This window comes from Stegostoma tigrinum, chromosome 14, assembly GCF_030684315.1.
Source record: "Stegostoma tigrinum isolate sSteTig4 chromosome 14, sSteTig4.hap1, whole genome shotgun sequence".
Classification (NCBI taxonomy): domain Eukaryota; kingdom Metazoa; phylum Chordata; class Chondrichthyes; order Orectolobiformes; family Stegostomatidae; genus Stegostoma; species Stegostoma tigrinum.
In genome coordinates, this window is record NC_081367.1 from 72,561,188 (window position 1) to 72,582,252 (window position 21,065).

The 21,065-nt window shown below is 44.9% G+C and overlaps 1 protein-coding gene across 2 annotated transcripts in view; it reads left to right on the forward strand.

The window, feature by feature from the left end:
- The window catches only part of LOC125457988 (sodium/hydrogen exchanger 9-like), a 453,786-nt gene that overhangs the window by 204,200 nt on the left and 228,521 nt on the right, over window positions 1-21,065 (forward strand). For both annotated transcript variants that reach the window (XM_059651223.1, XM_059651224.1), the window contains exon 9: window positions 13,396-13,484. In XM_059651223.1, the coding sequence (XP_059507206.1) occupies window positions 13,396-13,484 (89 nt within the window). The remainder of the gene's footprint in view (window positions 1-13,395; window positions 13,485-21,065) is intronic.

The following is a 21,065-nucleotide window of genomic DNA, read 5'->3' on the forward strand; positions in this document are numbered from 1 at the left end:
AATATATTAATGTTTTAGGACATTTTTTTAACCTGAAGTGAAGAAAAACTTTAAAAATTTTATCACATCTACCGTTGATGAAAGTGTATAAATGTGTAAAGACCGTGCCTTTTAATTTTTCCATTTTTACACGCCAGTCTTCAGATATGAGAAAGAACTGTTCAAAAACACAGTGTTTGAAAGAGGGCTGCAGTTTGAAAAGCAAGTAAGCTGATTCTCCTGGCAGGCATGGTAAACATCTGTTTGACCAAGCTGTTATTAAACATCAGCAAGCAGACTGTCCAGAGCTGTGTACTGATGCAGCCCGTGTTATCTTGATTGGCCTAAGGACTGTCTCCTTAGGAAAGATGTTGTGAAACTTGAAGGGGTCCTGATGAGATTTACAAGCATGTTGCCAAGGTTGGAGGATTTGAGCTACAGCGAGAGACTGAATAGGCTGGGGCTATTTTCCCTGGAGAGTTGGAGGCGGGGCATGGATTGGGTGAATAGCTAAACTCTTTTCCCCGAGGTTGGGGAAGTCCAAAACTAGAGGGCACAGGTTTAAGGTGAGAGGGGAGAGATTTAAAAGGGACCTAAGGGGCAACATTTTCACACAGAGGGTGGTGCATGTATGGAATGAGCTGCCAGAGGAAGTGGTGGAAGCTGGTACAGTTACAACATTTAAAAGGCATCTGGATGGGTATAGGAACAGGAAGGGCTTAGAGGGATATGGGCCAAATGCTGGAAAATGGGACTAGATTTATGTAGGATATCTGGTTGGCATGGATGAGTTGGACCAAAAAGTTTGTTTCTCTGCCATGGAGCTCTGTGGCTCTATGACTAGTGACGGTTACTGATGACTGAGACCTTTTGCCTGCTGACAACTGTATGATTAGTTCTTTGGCTGACCAGCCTGGAAGCTGGAAACAAGTTACTGAGACAGAGAGAGAAAAGAAGTGGGCAGGTATTTTCGCAGGCCTGAAGGTATCTGTTCTCTGCAGTCAACAGCTCAGGTTAAACCTGAAGGCAACTGGTTATCTTTCCTGAAGCAATGACTTTTGAATTGATGAATCAAAGGTGTTTTCCAAATGATTGAGATACTCTGTGTGTTTTACAAATTAGCGAAAGCTTTGGAGAAAGACAAGAGGTCTGTTCAGTGTCAGCAGAATCATCTCAACATCAGAAGGGGAATCTTATAGGAACCCATAAAATTCTAACAGAACCAGACAGGGAATATTCAGGAAGGATACTCTCAATGACCCAGAAGTGCAAAACCAGGGAGTCACAGTTTCAGGAAACACAAACGGAAATTGCTGATGAAACTCAGCAGGTCTGGCAGCATCTTTGGAAAGAAAAATGGGGTTCTGGGGAAGAGTCGTCAGACTCAAAATGCTAGCTCTGCTTTCTTCCCGCAGATGCTGGCAAACCTACTGAGCTTCGCCAGAAATTTCTGTTTTTCTTTCAGATCACCAGCACCCACATTTCATTTGATGTCATTGCTTCACAGTCTAAGGATATGGATTGGATGGCTGAGGTGAGGAGAAATGTCTTCACCCAGAGAGAGGGAGTCTGTGAAATTCTCTGCCACAGGCAGTGAATGAGGCCAAGGCATTGAATGTTTTCAGGAAGGAGTTAGATATAGTTGCTAGTAACACAGGGATCAAAGGATAATGGAGAGAAATTGGAACGGCGACTGAGCTTGATGATCAGCCATGATCGTATTAAATGGGGCAGCAGGCCCGAAGGGCTGAATGGCCTATTCCTGTTTCTATTTCCTGTGTTGGGAAGCAAACACCACTAAACTGACTTCCAGCTTTGTCTCTTGTGTCAATAATCATTTCCCATATTTGTTTCTCTGTGTACACGTATACGGAGTTTATACGAGGGCTTAGACTTTCAGTTCGTGTGATATGCTAGTGGTTGATATCTGTTTGCCTGTAGTTCTCACCTAATTACTGATAATAAGTGGTAATTCTTGTTAGTGCTTTCTATCAACCTCAGGTATGCTGTGTATGCTGCCAAAGATCCTTGAACGTTTGGAACAGTTCTGGGAATAGTGGGACTCAATTTATGGCGCACTGCCGCAGTGGATTGTAGCAGGTGCCCTGGGTCTTTATAAATGTGCCCTTTGCTTTACAAAACTCCAAAACCCTTCAGATCAAGCTAATGAGATCTGGGTTTCCTAAATATTTTACAGTAGATTTATTTCTGTGAAGTGCTTCGTTAGTCTTGGCTACCTTTTTAGAATCGTTAACTTAAAGTCATTGACTTTGGGAATAGCTGAGTTTGTCTTGTTGGTGTGTTACCTCAGTGAGGTATGCACTTGTACCAGGGTGTGACCTTGTGTGTTGAATGACCATCTGTTATTAATTGGAATGAGTAGCATTAATATTTAACCGGTGATCCAGCTAGGCAAGTTTCCAAATTGTACATTCACTCAGACCGCCTCTTCTACTGTTTAATTTGCTTGTTAAACTTTATAAAAGCAAGTGGTGTTTTCTCAGAATTGTATGACATGAATGAGTTTACCTAGACCTACCCTCTGGAGGATCAAAAGTTGCCATCACCCTACCAGGCCATAGGGCTGCTCTCTCATTAGAGAGAGAGAGAGAGAGATGACTGGTGGTGGTTTAACCTGAGGTCATGGTGCCTCAGGTGGGGGGGAAGAGGTTAAGAAGGAGAGTCCTTCACAGTGACCTCAGCTGGTGCAGGAATTGAACCCTATCGCTGTTGGTGTCACACTGCATTGCAAACCAGCCATCCAGCCAACTGAGCTAAGCTAACTCAGAGACAGTAGGAACTACAGATGCTGGAGAATCTGAGATAACAAGGTGTGGAGCTGGATGAACACAGCAGGGCAGGCAGCGTCAGAGGAGCAGCTAAGATGCTGCTTGGCCTGCTGTGTTCATCCAGCTCCACACCTTGTTATCTCTGAGCTGAACTGACCCCCTGATTGAGGGCGAGGTTTCTTTCTGATATCAGATTTGTTAAACCGATGGCATGGCTAACAGAAAAGTAGCAATCTAATCCATTTATGTCTGGTGTAACTGTTGGAGTTGACAGCAAAGTTAGTGAATCAAACCCTTTTAATGACCCTAATCCAGCTTTGTTACCCTGCTGTGTAAGACATGGCTCGTAAATTACATTCCAGATTTTAAAGACCTACGCCTGTCTATCATCACTTTCAATCAATCAGGTTCCATGCACCCCACAACAAGCATTAAGCCTCTCACTGCCTAGTTTCTCATTATTCAAGTTGCACAGTTCTGTAGACCCAGGTCTCTGTGTGTGATTTACTCATTATATTAAGCAACTTATTTACTTATTATATAAAGTCTCTCTGCATTGTCCACTTGAGCAGTCAGGTTACAGACTTGTCCAAGTAGTTTCTGTGTGTTCACCGTTTTGTAGAAGCATCTCAAAAACAAATTAGTATTCAGCGCATTTAAAAGAATGTAAGAGCTGTTCTATTATCGGTGAACAGACTCCACGTCAGAGCTGTGAGAGATTGTCATGGTGACTGAAGGCACTTCTATGATTGGTGCAAGACAGTGGAACAAAACTGAGAAGACAGTGACTCAACCAATCATAAATTAACCAATTGTGGATATAGAATCATAATTATATACTAGTCAATCTTCCAGTGAGATGTATGTGTTAACTCTAAAACATTCAATCTGTTCCTCCCTTCACAGATGTTACCAGGCCAACTGAATTTCTTCAGTGATAATGGGAACTGCAGATGCTGGAGATTCCAAGATAATAAAATGTGAGGCTGGATGAACACAGCAGGCCAAGCAGCATCTCAGGAGCACAAAAGCTGACGTTTCGGGCCTAGACCCTTCATCAGATGAAGGGTCTAGGCCCGAAACGTCAGCTTTTGTGCTCCTGAGATGCTGCTTGGCCTGCTGTGTTCATCCAGCCTCACATTTTATTATCTTGGAATTTCTTCAGTGCTTTGTTTCTGTCGCACATATTCCTGAAACTTCTTATTTTAAAGAGGTTAAAATTAAGCCTGGTATTAAGTTTAAAAAGTATATTGTAGTAACCCTACATGGTCCGTGGGGAATCACTAGTTCATCTCCTCCAATTGCCGGCATAGCTGGAACTCATCACCTGAGCCAGTTCTTGTATTGCGATGGTAGTGCCCCTACCCTGAAAGGAGAGGCCAGGATTCAAATCCGGCCTGCTCCAGAGGCGATGTAATAACATCCTTGAACAGGTTGATGAGGAAAATAGGTTAAATTTTCAAGAAAAGACACTTGTAATACAGTGGTAGTGGCCCTACCTCTGAGCCAGGGAGACCTGTTGCACTGGTGAGCGGTAATGTCCTTGAGCAGGTTGCTTAGAAACTATCTTCTCTAAGAAAGAATAGCCCCATAAAGCAAACCAAACGTGCCCCTTCCCATTCTCCGTACCCGCTTCCCTTACTTCGGATGGCATTTGCATGTGAATGTTTAGTTGGCTACGTGGTCGATTTACTGCAGCAGTTAATAGTTTAAAAGCAAAAAAAAAAGCCAGTGATTTGGTGATGGGGAAATAAAACATTTGGTTCTGTGCAATAAGCCTTCTGGATATTTAACCAAAAAGCTAAAAAGGAAAGGTCTGCAGGACTGCCCATCCTGTGCTGGGATGGCCAGGGCACACCACAAATACAGGTTGTAATTCGGTGTTTAACAATGAACAATGTTCCTAAAGTTTTAGAGTAGATTTGTGTGTTCCTTTCTAGTCAGTCTTCCTAGTTACTACACATATCGATCAAACATTAAGCATTGAATTAACACTTCTCTAGGTACAGAGAACTATTATGCAAAAGTAAAATCATTCTTTATGAAATAAGATAATGAAATGTGACGCTGGATGAACACAGCAGGCCCAGCAGCATCTCAGGACCACAAAAGCTGACGTTTCGGGCCTAGACCCTTCATCAGAGAGGGGGATGGGGGGAGGGAACTGGAATAAATAGGGAGAGAGGGGGAGGCGGACTGAAGATGGAGAGTAAAGAAGATAGGTGGAGAGAGTATAGGTGGGGAGTTAGGGAGGGGATAGGTCAGTCCAGGGAAGACGGACAGATCGAGGAGGTGGGATGAGGTTAGTAGGTAGATGGGGGTGCGGCTTGGGGTGGGAGGAAGGGATGTGTGAGAGGAAGAACAGGTTAGGGAAGCGGAGACAGGCTGGGCTGGTTTTGGGATGCAGGGGGGTAGGGGGTAGGGGCCTCCCCCTCTCTCCCTATTTATTCCAGAACCCTCTCCCCATCCCCCTCTCTGATGAAGGGTCTAGGCCCGAAACGTCAGCTTTTGTGCTCCTGAGATGCTGCTGGGCCTGCTGTGTTCATCCAGCCTCACATTTCATTATCTTGGATTCTCCAGCATCTGCAGTTCCCATTATCACTCATTCTTTATGAAGATGTTTACTCTGTGGTTAACAGAAATCCAAAGCCGTGTCTTTGTTGTCCGTACCTTTATCAATTTTGTACTGACTTCCAATGACAGCCTCATAGATGCTATTGCCCAACACCCAGATGAATTGGAGAGAATTGAAGGAGGATGAGCCTGCCCTTCTTTTGCTGCTATGACTGTTGTCTCAGCCCATCTCCTTAGTACCATATAAGAATCTCTGCTGTACTGCATAGTATGTTTCCGGTTATTCAGGGAAAGTGCGCCCTTGACTCATTCAAAGCCACTCCAAAAGCAGATATTGAGGGAAATGGGCCAAAGGCAGGTGTATGGAGTTAGAGCACAGATCAGCCCTGATTTCAATAAATGGTGGAAGAGGCTCGAGGGGCCGAATGGCCTACTCCTCTTCCTGTGTTGCTGTGTGCTACATTCAGGTGAGCTCACAGTTAAATTACTGAGTGAGCATTTCCCGCAGGGTGTAGCCAGGTGTCAGAAATAGTTAATATTGATCACTTAGCTGTCAGTCATTTATATCCATCCAGGGCTTTGCAGTGTCTGATCCCAGGGTCACTTCCTGTGCCTTTCTGTTGAATTGCCCTTGGACCAGACAATATAGTTGACAGTTCCGCTGAGTGGAGGAACATTTTTCTGGTCCCAATTTGGACTTCCGAACAAAGGAAGGAAATAGGACAAAGTTGGCAAACATTGTTTGTTCAGGCTGTTCACCGGGGTCACTCCAGTATGGGTAGAGGTTACCAAGGTGATTTGACAGATTATTGAGTTTAACATAAAGATTCTCACCTCGAGTTTTGGGTTTACTGTTGAGGACTGGAGCAAACTCAGAACTTTTGTTTTGGTAAATGATAAACATGATCTAGTTGCGCTTCTGTTAGCCTTATTTCTGCAAGGGCCAAAGTGTTTAATGCAATCCGTTTCATAATCGAATGGTCTGAAGGGTTCAGTGTTGATCACGCTGCCAGTTTGTTTGGTTCTTTAGGGGGTGGATTTAGTGACACTGCCTGGCCCTGCTCCTCCATTGGGACCACAGGGCTTTCTGTGGGGTCAGCACTGGGCATTGTAAAATATCTTGTCGCTACCCCATTGCTCTTCCTTGAGCCAGCTGCATGATTTGGTACATAGGTCCCTGAAATTGGCCATTTTGGAAAAATTGACAACAGCCATTGGAACCACACTGACAAACCAACCCACCCGAATATCTCGCAGGCTACACCACAATGAGTTGATATGGGCCAAGTGAACAGGAGTGAGATGATTACTGTGAGGAATGGACTTCCAGACGAATTGGTGGGTGTGGATTTAGTTACACCATTTAAAAGACATTTGGATAAGTACATGACTACGAAAGGTTTGGTGGGACACACATGCCAAGCAGCACCATTTTGGACATTTTGGGCCTAAACCCTTCTTCAGAAATGTCTAAGCCCGAAATGTCAGCCTTCCTGCTCCTCTGGTGCTGCTTGGCCTGCTGTGTTCATCCAGCTCCACACCTTGTTATCTCAGATTCTCCAGCATCTGCAGTTCTTACTATCTTCAAAAGGTTTGGAGGGATATGGACCAGGAGCAGGAAGGTGGGCCTAGTTTAGTTTGTGATTGTGGTTGGCATGGACTGATTGGACTGAAATTCCTGTTTCCGTGCTGTATGATTCTATGACTCAAATCTATTGGAAGAGTTGGGGGAGGAGGAGGAGGAATTAAAGATGATTCACAGAGTGTCGTGTGTAGCATTGTGGGTTAACAAAGATTGAACAGAATCTGCATTGATTTATGAGAGGGAAATCATCATTGATAAATTGACTGGAATTCTTTGAGGAGAGTTGGTAGAGAGCAGACAGTAGATATAGACTCTCAGAAAGCTTTCAGTAAGGTCCCAAAAAGAGATTATCATTGTACAACTAAATGATATGGGCTTGGGATAATGTACTGACTTTGTTTCCTGTCTGCTAACCACTCTGTCAGGATGAATGGGTCATTTTCCCAGTGATAGGCGGTGGCTACATTTACACAGTAAATGACAGAACTCTTAAGAGTACTGATAGGCAGAGGGATCTGGGAGTACAGGTACACAGGTCACTGAAAGTGGCTACGCAGTTGGAAAAGATAGTCAGCCAGGCATACGGCATGCTTGCCTTCATTGACCAGGGCATTGAGTTTAAAAATTGGCAGGTAATGTTGCAAATTTATAGAACCTTAGTTAGGCTGTTTTTGGAATATTGTGTTCAATAGTGGAGGCCAACTCTCTGGACACTTTCAAGAAAGAGATGGATAGAGCTCTGACAGATAGTGAAATCAAGGGTTATGGGGATAAGGCAGGAACAGGATACTGATTGTGGATGATCAGCCATGATCATAATGAATGGTGGTGCTGGCTCGAAGGGCCGAATGGCCTACTCCTGCACCTATTGTCCATTGCCTATTGTCAATTCTGGTCCCCACACTATCAGAAGGGCGTGGTGGCTTTGGAGAGGATACAGAAAAGATTTACCAGGATGTTTCCTGGTATGGAGAGGATTAGCCATGAGGAGAGGTTGGAGAAACTTGGAGGTTGAAGGACGACCTGATAGAGGCCTACAACATTATGAAGGGCATGGACAGTGTGGACAGTCAGAAGCTTTCTCCCAGGGTGGAAGAGCTAGTTACCAGGGGTTATGGGTTTAAGGTGCGAGGGGCAAGGTCGAAAGGTGATGTACGAGGCAGGTTTTCTTTACACAGAGGGTGGTGGGTGCCTGGAACTCGCTGCCGGGGGAGGTAGTGGAAGCAGATACTATAGTGACTTCTAAAGGGCGTCTTGGCAAATACATGAACAGGATGGGAATAGATGGATACGGTCCCCGGAAGGGGAGGGAGTTTTAGTTGTGACAGGCAGCATGTCGGTACAGGTGTGGAGGGCCGAAGGGCCTGTTCCTGTACTGTAATTTTCTTTGTTCTTTGTCCTCTGGTGAGTGGGCACCAGTGGCATCAGCATTTGGAACCGAGCTATACACAAATTGTATTATTGATTTTGAAGAGGCAACTAAATGTAGTATCTCCAAGTTTATAGATGAAACAAAAGCTGGGTGCAAAGGTGAACTGTAAAGATAATGCCGAAGTGCTTCGGTGTTGTTTGGTCAAGTTGAGTGAGTGAGTAAATGCTTACCAGGAATATAATGTGACGTTATCTGCTTTGGTAGCAAGTAAATGTTGCAGGTGCAGCAGAATAGATCATAGAATCCCTATAGCATGGAAACAGGCACTTCAGCCCAACAAGTCCACACCAGCCCTCAGAGCATCCCACCCAGACCCATCCCCCTGTAACCCATACCTCCCTAAATACTACAAGCAATTTCCCACGGTCAATCCACCCTCACATGCACATCTTTAGACTCTGGGAGGAAACCCGGACCACCCGGAGGGGACCCGTGCTGAAACAGGGAGAACGTGCAAACTCCACACATACAGTTGCCCGAGGATGGAATCGAACCTGGGTCCCTAGAGCTGTGAGGCAGCAGTGCTAACCATTGAGCCACCGTGCTGCAGGTGGTAATGAAGGTGACCTTCATAGGTTGACCTTCATAGCGAGAGGATTCAAACACCGGAGCAAGGATATCTTGCGATAATGATACAGGGCCTTGGTGAAACCACACCTGGACCATTATGTGCAGTTTTTGATCTCCTTTTCTGAGGAAGGATGTTCAGGTGATGGAGGGAGTGCAGTGAAGGTTCATCAGCCTAATCCCTGGGATAGCAGGTCTGATGTATGAAGGGAGACTGGATCTGTTAGGACTATATTCTCTGACAAAAATGAGATGGATCTCATAGAAACAGCTAAATATCTAGCAGGATTAGACAAGGTAAATGCACGAAGGATGTTCCCAAAGACCAGGGAGTCCAGCACCAGGAGTCACAGTTGAATGATATCGGGTAGGCCCTGTAGGACTGAGATGACGAGAAATTTCTTCGGCCAGAGAGCAGTGAGCCTGTGGATTTCCACACCACAGAACGTGGTTGAGGCCAAAACATTAAACACACTCAAGAAGGAGTTAGATATAGTTCTTGGGGCTAAAGGGATTAAAGGCTATGGGGAGAAAGCAGGAGGCCTGAAACGTCAGCTTTTCTGCTCCTAAGATGCTGCTTGGCCTGCTGTCTTCGTCCAACTCCACACCTTGTTATCTAAGAGAGAACGAGTTGGATGGTTAGATATAATCATATTGAATGGGGGAGCAGACTTGAAGGGCTGAATGGCCTACAACTGCTCCTAATTTCAGTGTTTGTAAGTAACAACATGCATTCTGCCATTTACTGTAAAACTGCAGTCACTGCCTGTCACTTGGAAAATGACCCATTTAACATGATGTACCAGTGAGGCAGGGGTGAAGTGAGGAGAAATAAACTTCTTCACACAGTTAGGATCTGGGAAGCATTTGCTTGGAAGGGTAATGGAGGCAGGTTCGATGTAGGCATTCAAGAGGGAAACAAATGATTATTTGGATAAAAAAAATACTGGGCAAGGATGCGGAGGAAAATCAGGAGATTGGCACCAGTAATGATGCTCCTTCACTGAGTGGTGCAGGCATGATGGGCTGAATGGCCGGCTCCTGCACTAGGCTGCCCAGCCATCCCCGTTCAAAACCAAAGTTTCACTCTTACTAATGGCCACGTTGTCTTCACCCCGGGACTGTCTGAGGTGCCAGCAGCCCCCCACCATTGATCATGGACTGGAAATGAGCAGTAAGGTATACTGCAGCACCTCACCAAGGCTCACAGAGCACCTTCCAGAACCATGACCATTACCATCTAGAAGGACAAGGGCAGCAAATACATGGGAACACATTCCACTGCAAGTTCCCCTCCAAGCCGCTCACCATTCTTCAGTGTTTCTCGATTTGGTGATGTGTATGAGGCAGACTTGATTAGGGAACTCAAGGTGAAGGAACCCATAGGGACCAGTGACTACAATATGATCTAATTCACCATGCAGTTTGAGAGAGAGAAACTAGAATCAATTGGAATGGTCTCTCAATAACTTGTTCCCAACTCCAAGTTGTGTTTTTACCTGGGAACTGATCACACATTTATTGGTAGGATAAAATAACAGATCACCAGTCCATGGGCCAATCAACATCATCTTTGCCAATAAAAACTGTATCTTTCTTGGAGATAACAAAGCGTGGGGCTGGATGAACACAGCAGGCCAAGCAGCATCTTAGGAGCACAAAAGCTGACGTTTCGGGTCTAGACCCTTCATCAGAAAAGGGAGAATGGGGTGAGAGTTCTGAAATAAATAGGGAGAGAGGGGGAGGTGGATAGAAGATGGATAGAGGAGAAGATAGGTGGACAAGAGAGTTGCAGAGGGAGAGAGATCCCCTGGAGTTTGTCTGGAGGGAGGAGGGTAACTTCTTCAGGTGAGGCATCCCTGGAGGTGGCTTCACAGTGAGGTTAAAATTGCATCACAGATAATGGGAACTGCGGATGCTGTGTTTTTCTTGGATCCATATTGAGTGCAATTCAAAAGCTTCAATGACTGCTTGTTCAAGCAATTCTCTACACAGTTTTTTGCACAGGAACAGGATACTTTTCATAAAATGTAGGCCCGTCCTGGTTTTAAAACAGCTCTTTCTCATTTCTGTCCCCAGTTTTTAAAAAGCATGCAAAATTAACAAGTCGCAGTCCTCACACCAAGAATGAGTGAAGATGTTTGTGCTAGGTTAGGCTGGAGTTGTGATCCCAATAGATATGTTGAAATAACTCCAGTTCAAGTGTGCAACACAGGAATGTGAAAGAAGCTAAGCAAGAGGAATTTTGTGAGGTTTTCCTATGCAGCTATAAGCGAAAGCCAAGAAGACTTTTTGAGGTACACAATCTGACTTGTTCCTTGGTGTAGTTAAGTACCGGCTAGTGTTTGGCTCACTTCCTGAGACAACAGACTATTTTTCCACCCACAATTTGTTTGAAGCTGCACTACTTTGGCTGTGTCCCCATGCCAGGCTTTATACTACTTTGATCGTTCGAGCACTGGGGTCAGCAATGTAGCTCTGCTTTGCTACACTGCTTCAAAGCTCCGTGTGAAAATGAGGGCACCCTGTACATTTGTGGTGTCACATCCCACTCTCAGCCCAGGAACAATGAAACAACAGCTTGTTATTCTCCCTGTTATTCCTCCCAAGCTCCCTGTTATTCCCAAACTCTGGTTGAGCAGCAATCTCTCGGCTGGGAGATTGCCATGGAGAGTTAATGATGCTAGCTGTGCAAAATACTGCAAAGTTCTTCAATTCACTGCTTCTCGTTTCATGCTAGAAGCAGCAGGATGCAATTAATAGGTGTGTGTGTATGTGTGTGTGAGAGAATGTGTGAGTGTGTGAAAGTGTGTTTGTGTGTGAGAGAGTGTGTGAAAGCGTGTGTGTGTGTGTGAGTGTGTGAAAGTGTGTTTGTGTGTGTGTTTGTGTATCTATGAGAGTGTATGAGTGTGTTTGTGTATGTTTGAGAGCGTGTGAGTGTGTTTGTGTATCTGTGAGAGTGTGTGTGTGTTTGTGTGTGTGAGAGAGTGTATGTATGTGTGTGTGTGTGAGTGTGTGTGTGTGTGTGTGTCTGTGTGTTGGTGTATGTATGAGAGCATGTGTATGTTTGTGTGTGTGAAAGAGTGTGTGAGTGTGTGTGTGTTTGTGTATGTGTGTGTGTGTTTGTGTATGTATGAGAGTGTGTGTGTTTGTGTATGTATGTGTGTGTTTGTGTATGTATGAGTGTGTGTGTGTTTGTGTATGTATGAGAGTGTCTGTGTGTGTTTGTGTATGTATGAGAGTGTGAGTGTGTTTGTGTATGTATGTGAGTGTGTTTGTGTATGTATGAGTGTGTGTGTTTGTGTATGTATGAGAGTGTCTGTGTGTGTTTGTGTATGTATGTGAGTGTTTGTGTATGTACGAGTGTGAGTGTGTTTGTGTATGTATGTGAGTGTGTTTGTGTATGTATGAGAGTGTGTGTTTGTGTATGTATGAGAGTGTGAGTGTGTTTGTGTATGTATGTGAGTGTGTTTGTGTATGTATGAGTGTGAGTGTGTGTGTGTGTTTGTGTATGTATGAGAGTGTGTTTGTGTATGTATGAGTGTGAGTGTGTTTGTGTATGTATGTGAGTGTGTTTGTGTATGTATGAGAGTGTGTGTGTTTGTGTATGTATGAGAGTGTGTTTGTGTATGTATGAGTGTGAGTGTGTTTGTGTATGTATGTGAGTGTGTTTGTGTATGTATGAGTGTGTGTGTTTGTGTATGTATGAGAGTGTGTTTGTGTATGTATGAGTGTGTGTGTTTGTGTATGTATGAGAGTGTCTGTGTGTGTTTGTGTATGTGTGAGTGTGTGTGTGTGTTTGTGTATATACGAGAGCGTGTGAGTGTGTGTGTGTGTGTGTGAGAGGGAGAGAGACGGAGAGAGAGGGAGAGAGAGAGAGGGGGGGAGAGAGAGAGAGAGAGAGAGAGCATACTGTGAGCCTAAGAAAATAAGCCGAACTTTGTTTTTGTTCAGAGCCAGTTCCCACACTGCCGTGTGTCTGCCTCAGGAATGCAAAGCTGCTGGTGGCATCAATATGAATTGGTACCAGGCAACTGCAGCTACCCACTCTTCTGTTCCTGTGATGGCGTTGCAACTGCATGAATTACTTTAGCTCAGTGAACGCTTTGGCAGTCGGTAGAGCAGCTGACAAAAATGTTTACAGCTGCAGCCAACTGATCTAGGCACAGACAACAGTTTGCTATTGTGGATGGCCTGGTTACAGATAATAATGACCGCCACTGGTTAAAGCTGCAAGCATTCACCTACATGTAGTGGCCAGTATTATTCTGCAGTCACCACCCACTGGCATCCCACTTTTAAGAAAAGCCTTTATTTGGTTGAGATGGTGTTTTATTCCCCCCCCCCCCACCACAAGAGGGTGTGATGACTAACCACCCTCTGTAACATACAGCTCTCCCTGTCGCGTATTTTGAAGCCACAGACAAAACACTTCATTAAAGGATGGTGTATTTTATGTCTTTGTTTAGGCATTGTTGCAGTTCTCTTCTGTGGAATCACACAAGCTCATTACACCTACAATAACCTTTCTGATGAAGCAAAGCTGAGGACAAAGCAGGTAAGAAAATCCAAAGCAACTTTCAATTACATAGTGCCTTTTAGTGTGGTAAGCCATCCCATGGTGCTTCAGGAGCATTGCCAAGAACAATTTAGCACTGACCCTCATCAGGAGAAATTAGATGATCAAAATCTTAGTCAGAGTGGTAGATTTTACAGTGGGAAAATCCAAACATGGGGCTAGGCCACCAATGACAGAGGGGTTAAAATTGGAGATATGCTATGCATCTTTCGGGAGTTAAAAACAGTCATTGATGCTTGTGATAACACGGTGTGGAGCTGGATGAACACAGCAGGCCAAGTAGCATCAGAGGAGCAGGAAAGCTGACATTTCAGGTCTGAACCCTTCTTCAGAAACTTGGACCTGACTTACCCCTTGGACCAAATGACTTCAAATAACTACAAGGATGAATGATATCTTTTAGGTGATTTGATAGCATGATTTCAAAATGCCAACCAAACTGGAATCCCACACCAAGAATAATCCTGGGGATGAAGGGCTCAGCACGTGAGGAATGGTTGAGGACTCTGGAGTTTCGAAGGATGAGGGGGAATCTGATTGAAACTTACAGAATACTGAAGCCTGGGTAGTGTGGGGGTAGAGATGGTGTTTCTGCCAGTAGGAGAGACTGGTGCCCAGGGGCACAGCCTCAGAGTGAAGGGACATCCCTTTAGAACTGAGATGAGGAGGAATTTCTTCAACTAGAGGGTGGTGAATCTGTGGAACTCATTGTCTCAGAGGGCTGTGGAGGCCAAGCCACTGAGTGTGTTTAAAACAAAGATAGATAGGTTCTTGATTAGTAAGGGGAGCAAGGGTTACAGAGAGAACGCAGGAGAATGGGTTTGAGAAACATATCAGGCGCAGGTGGAGTAGACTTCACGGGCCGAATGGTCTAATTCTGTTCCTGTACCTGAAAGCGACATGGAGTTGCTGCTTAAATGTGTCTTGTGCCTGGCCCGTTCTGGACACCTCATTTGAACAACTGATGGCCCTCAACAGGTTCACAGTAACCCCTACTCCCAAGCCAATTTGGGTTCTATTAATTTGGGACTGCCCATCTTTACCTTCAGTCCCACTGCTCCTGGTCAGAGGACAAAAGCTGCACTATTAAAGATGGATGTAACTGTTTGAGGAAGGAACTAAACTGCCTGCAATATTTAATGACGAGAGAGGACTGAGGAACTGGGAGGCAGTTTGGGATGAAGCGGGGGCTGAGCTTCTGCTTTTTTCTACAATGATCAAGCTAATCGAAAGGATGACCAGCTATTTAAGACCATCAATGACAATGCCTGCATCCTGGATATACTTAATGACCCAGCTTCAACAGCCCTCTATCAGAAAGAATTCCACAGATTCAGTATCTTGAGAGAAGTGATTCCTCCTCACCTCTGCCCTAAATATGTGACCCCTCACTCTGAAACAAGGCCTTTGGTCTTAGACTGTCCATCAAGGGAAACAACCTTTCTACATCTACTCTGTAGATTCTTATATGTTTCAATAAGATCACCCCTCTTTCTTCTAACCTGCAATGAGTATAGGCCCATCCTATTCAATCTCTTCTCATGAGACAGTCCCCCTATACCCAGGTTCAGCCTGGCAAACCTCCTTTGGAACATTTCCAATGCCAGAATAATGTTGCCTCGATAAGGGGCCCAAAAGTGTTGTTGAAAAATAATGTTTACAATTTTTCTCCCACTGCCCTGATGAGTTCCTCAGTGTTGGGGATGAGCTGGGTTTGGGAAGTTGGGAGCCTGTCATGGGAAGCAAATTCCATCCATAGAGTAACATTCCAATAGGCTTTTCAAATGTGAATCTCAGGTAACTGGATTCTTGCAAATGATCGCTGATTGTCAACTCATCAAGGGACTTTGACACTTAAAAAGATGGGTCTAGGCCCCAAACATCAGCTTTTGTGTTCCTAAGATGCTGCTTGGCCTGCTGTGTTCATCCAGCTCCACACTTTGTTCTCTCGGATTCTCCAGTATCTGCAGTTCCCATTATCTCTCAACAAAATCCTCGTTTCATTGGTTCAAATTTTGGCATCAAATTCCACTCCTGCCCTCCACCTTGTGAGGTGATACATTTTGAGAGGTAATGTAAACAAGCAATTAATGTTACTTGATGGTTTGGACATTATAAATGGATCATAGAGTATAATAAGAACGTATTGTGTATACATGAGTTCTGAGGAAAGGTCACTGGACCCGAAACATTAACTCTGATTTCTGTCCATAGACACTGCCAGACCTGCTGAGCTTTTCCAGCAACTTCTATTCCTGGGTCTGATTTACAGCATCCGCAGTTCTTTTGACTTTTGTTAAGAATGTATTACATTGGTGCAAGGCTTCAGGGTGCAACTGGAGGTTTTGGATGATGTTTAGTTACTTCGATGTAGAAAGGACATTTAAAGTACACCATGCAGCCTCATTGAGGTGAAGCCAACATGAGAAAGCTGGAGATTTTTGTCACTCTGTTTTACTGGAGCAGAGAAGGTCAAGTTGTGATTTATCAAAGACCTTTAGTATTCTGAGGGGTTTTGAAAGAGGGAATAGGGAAAAACTACTTCCTTCAGCTGCGAAGTCAATGATAAGGGGCTATGAATTGAAAAGTTGTCACCAAAAGACTCCATGTCACGATAAGAAAGATTAATTTACAGAATTATTGGAACATGAAATCTGCAACCGTTGCATTTTTTATATTCACTCATGGGATGAGGGCATCACCCGCTAGGCCAGCATTTATTGCTTAGCCCTAATTGCCCTGAGGGCAGTTAAGAGTGAATCACATTGCTGTGGGTCACGTGTAGGCCAAATGAGGTAAGGATGGCAGTTTCCTTCCCCTAAGGACATGAGTGAGCCAGATGGGTTTTTCCCAACAATTGACAATGGTCATCACTAGACCCTTATTTCAGATTTTTTCTGTGAAAATATGCTGTGGTAGGATTTGAACCAAGATCATTAGCTGGGGCTCTGAATTAATAGTCAGGCAATGATACCACTGGGCCTTCACCTCCCTTCTCCTTTGAGGGAAAGGTGGACCTATATTTGAGACAGTCTGAGTTTCTCAGCAGAAGTTTGGAGCAGGGCAGCAGATCCGAAGGAAACGCGATCATGATGTTCTAACCTGTCAGTGCAGTGATATATTTAGTCAAGTTTCTGGACTCTGAACTAGAGGTACAAGACCAGACAGCCACTTTGTCTGCACAGGAGTCTCACTCCTCAGTGCTCCCTGCATTGCCTTCCATGACAATAGTCAAAGCACAACAAGTGAGATTCAGACTGGAGAGGCATGAAGTGATGCACTCTGGGAGGACTGTGCAATAAATAGCATGATTCTCAAGGGTGAAGGTCAGAAGAGAGGCCTCGAGGACCCTTGCCACAGGGATTTGGCAGGGCAAATTGATAAAGTGGTTAAAAAACGTAATATGGAGTTTATAAACAGAGGGATAGAATTCTTAAAAAGTGAAGAGATCACGTTTGAGCTTGTACCTTATATCTTTTGTCTCCCTATTTAGTCAAGACTATTGGCGTCTGCTTTAAAAATATTCAATGACTCTATGCACCCTGCTCTCTTGCAGAGCAAATTCCACAAATTCTCAACATTAGGGCTGCATGGGGTCTCAGTGCTGCTTCACTGTACCAGGGACCAGGGATCGATTCCAGCCTCAGGTGACTGTGGGAAGTTTGCACATTCACGCTGTATCTGTGAGGGTTTCCTCCCACAGTCCAAAGATGTGCAGGTTACGGTGGATTGCCCATAGTGTCCAGGGATGTGCAGGCTAGATGTGTTAGCCATGGGAAAAACCAGGTCGGGTAGGAGGGTGTATCTGGGTGGAATGCTGTTCAGAGTGTCGGTGAGGGCTTGATGGGCTGAATGGCCCATTTTCACACTTGTAGGGTTTCTATATTTCTGTGATTCTGAGAAACGTAATTTCTCCTCTTCACCGGCCTTCCTGCAAGAAGCCTCATTTTCAAAGCTCGATCTGCTAGATCTAGTCTCTAGACTCTTCTGCCACTCAGTGTATTTTCAAAATGTCAGCACAGTCGCTATTTTCAGTGAAAGATCTCTGCCATCTGTGCTCCAAGTTTCGATGATTCTTTGATCTGCAGTTGTTGGGCTGTGAGTGAAAATAGCCTTTAAAGGTTTTGAGACAATTTGTAGCTCGGGTTGTTGATGAGGCTGTAGACTTGCTCACTGAGCTGGTACGTTCGATCGCAGATGGTTCGTCACCCTGCTGGGTAACATTGTCACTGCACCTCTGGTGAAGCGTGGGTGTTCAGTCCCACTGGTTATTCCCATGCCTTGGTTTGCTGGGGTGGTTGGCATCACTTCTGGTTCTGTTTCTCAGTGGTTTGTATCTCGGGTCCAGTTCACTGTTGTTTGGTTGATGGAGTTCCAGTTGGAATACCAGGCCTCCAGGAATTCCATATGTTGGCGTGCCTGGAATCAGGGTAGCCCACAAACCAACCAACTAGCACCCTGTGACAACTGCTGACAAATGTAAAGGACCCTATACCCACAACCAATAAGACTAATGTAATATGCCAAATACCATGCAAGGACTGTGAGAAACATTACGCGGGCCAAGCTGGAAGAAAACTGACAATAAGGACACACAAACACCAACTGGCCACCAAGAGACATGACCAATTCTCACTGGTCTCAATACACACAGACAAAGAAGGACACAAATTCAACTGGGACACCACGTCCATAAGAGCACGAGCCAAACAGAGACATGCCAGGGAATTCCTGGAGGCCTGACATTCCAACCAGAACTCCATCATCAGACACCATTGAACTGGAACTGATATACAAACCACTGAAGTGATGCCAACCACTGCAGCAAACTGAGGTATATAAGTGCAGGACAGAACACCAATGCTTCATCGGAGGCACACCGATGATGTTACCTAACAGGGTGACGAAACATCTCTGTGATCGAATACATCAAGAATGGCCTATTCCTTTCCCTGACTCTGTGGTAACTCTGGGAAACCTGACTGGAAAGGATTGTTGTTTATTGTTGAACACTAGAATATAGCCACTACTCAAAGTATACACAGGCTAGTCCCAGCCCAGGAAGAACACTTCCTCAGACTCAAAATGTCGACTTTCCTGCTCCTCTGATGCAGCCTGACCTACTGTGTTCCTCCAGCTCCACACTGTATCAACTGACACCAGCATCTGCAGTTCTTGCTGTCTTCTTGATACTGGGCTCCCTGGTTCAGAGGCGGGGACACTCCCAATGTGCCACAAGAGAGCCCCAAATGAAAATTGTGGGCATTTTCTAATCAATCTTTCCACAAATGTTAGTGCAACACCTCTGGAGCAGGTGGGACTCAGAACTAGGGCCTCTCGGTCAAGAGGTAGTGACATTACCACTGCTCCCCAAGAGGTGATGAGGTCACGTTGGGCTGGGCATGGCCTGTTACCAAGAGAACTCATACCTCATGAGCTCCAAGGGGAAGTTAATGGGTGATTGGGCATTATTGGGGTTGTCACAGAGACCAGTGATGCAGCACTGTCTGTGGGCCTCTGTTGCCACGTGAGTAGCTGAGCGAAGAAGCCGCAATACCAAAGGGGGAATCATTCAGGAAGTGCACATCCAGCAGGGTTATAGTGCGTGGTTGAGTCTGCGGCTTTTGAAGTCATAAGCTATTTCAGAAACAAAACGTGGAACTGAGTGGGGATGCTCCGGTATCGCGTTTTGATTTTTGCTGATGAGGCAGTCCTGTCTGAACTGAGCCATCCTGAAGATTCAGTTTGCAGAGTCTAATGCATTTAATATAATGATACCATTTGGACCCATTTTAAACCAATATATGGTATGTGGTTGCCGTAGCAACATGCCATATTTATATTGTTACTGCAATAAAATAAAATGTTTACTGAAACTAACGTAAACCATGTGACATATCCCTCTCCCACTAACAAGCTTTCAGATTGGTGTTGACTTTGTGCTTTCCTCCCTTGCATCCACTATGGGCCTCTACGACTGTCAGCAGGAGGGTTTCTGCCCTGTTCATCTATGCTGTAGCTGAGCACAATCATAAGCGGGGTAATGTTTTATAACAACCATCTCCCCCATGCTTACAAACAGCCCCTGAACTGTAGCGAACTCTACCAGAGCGTAACTGTGGTGCATCTCAATCTTACAGTGGAACTGTACATCACTGACTGCTCCTTGCTTTGTTCATTCTTCGTATGCATTCGTTTTTGTCCACAACAAGATGGAGCTCTTGATGAATAATTGCAGTCTCAACGTTTTGGGTCATAAGACTAGAATTTGCATTGAAACAGCAACAACACTAAACCGTGCCAAGATTCATTCAGGTTTCTTTTGGAGGGCATTTCTTCAAGATGCTAAGTGAAGCAACATTAGGCAGTATGTCTGAAGACTCCCTCACCCATTCTAGTCGTTTGGAATTCTCCACCAGGATAAGATGTCATACTCCCATGCGACTGCTGTTTCAGTAGAGAGAGACAATTGGTTTAACCTGAGGGTCACCACACCTCAGGCGAAGGGGAGACGTTGAGGAGGAGAGTCCTTCCTGGTAACCCCAGCCAGTGTGGGAATTAAACCCATGCTGTTGACATTACTCTGTGTTGCAAACCAGCTATTCAACCAAGTGAGTTAACTGATACCCCTAGGATAAGTCTATGCATACAGAATAATATGGGTACAGTTAATTTGCCTCAATAATTCATGTCTTTGGACACAGGTTATCCAGTAGTTACTTAGTTATATCCATTCAAGGGATCCATTTGTTATGGGTTAGGTATGTATACATTGCCCACAAAGCAGGTAAGAGCCACATTATTGGGGGCATGTGATTGTAGGTCAGACCAGGTAAGGATGTGATTGTAGGTCAGACCAGGTAAGGATGCGATTGTAGGTCAGACCAGGTAAGCATGCGATTGTAGGTCAGACCAGGTAAGGATGCGATTGTAGGTCAGACCAGGTAAGGATGCGATTGTAGGTCAGACCAGGTAAGGATGCGATTGTAGGTCAGACCAGGTAAGCATGCGATTGTAGGTCAGACCAGCTAAGGATGCGATTGTAGGTCAGACCAGGTAAGGATGCGATTGTAGGTCAGACCAGGTAAGCATGGATTGTAGGTCAGACCAGGTAAGGATGCGATTTTAGGTCAGACCAGGTAAGGATGCGATTGTAGGTCAGACCAGCTAAGGATGCGATTTTAGGTCAGACCAGGTAAGGATGCGATTGTAGGTCAGACCAGCTAAGGATGCGATTGTAGGTCAGACCAGGTAAGGATGCGATTGTAGGTCAGACCAGGTAAGCATGCGATTGTAGGTCAGACCAGGTAAGGATGCGATTGTAGGTCAGACCAGGTAAGCATGCGATTGTAGGTCAGACCAGGTAAGCATGCGATTGTAGGTCAGACCAGTTAAGGATGCGATTGTAGGTCAGACCAGGTAAGCATGCGATTGTAGGTCAGACCAGTTAAGGATGCGATTGTAGGTCAGACCAGGTAAGGATGCGATTGTAGGTCAGACCAGCTAAGGATGCGATTGTAGGTCAGACCAGGTAAGGATGCGATTGTAGGTCAGACCAGT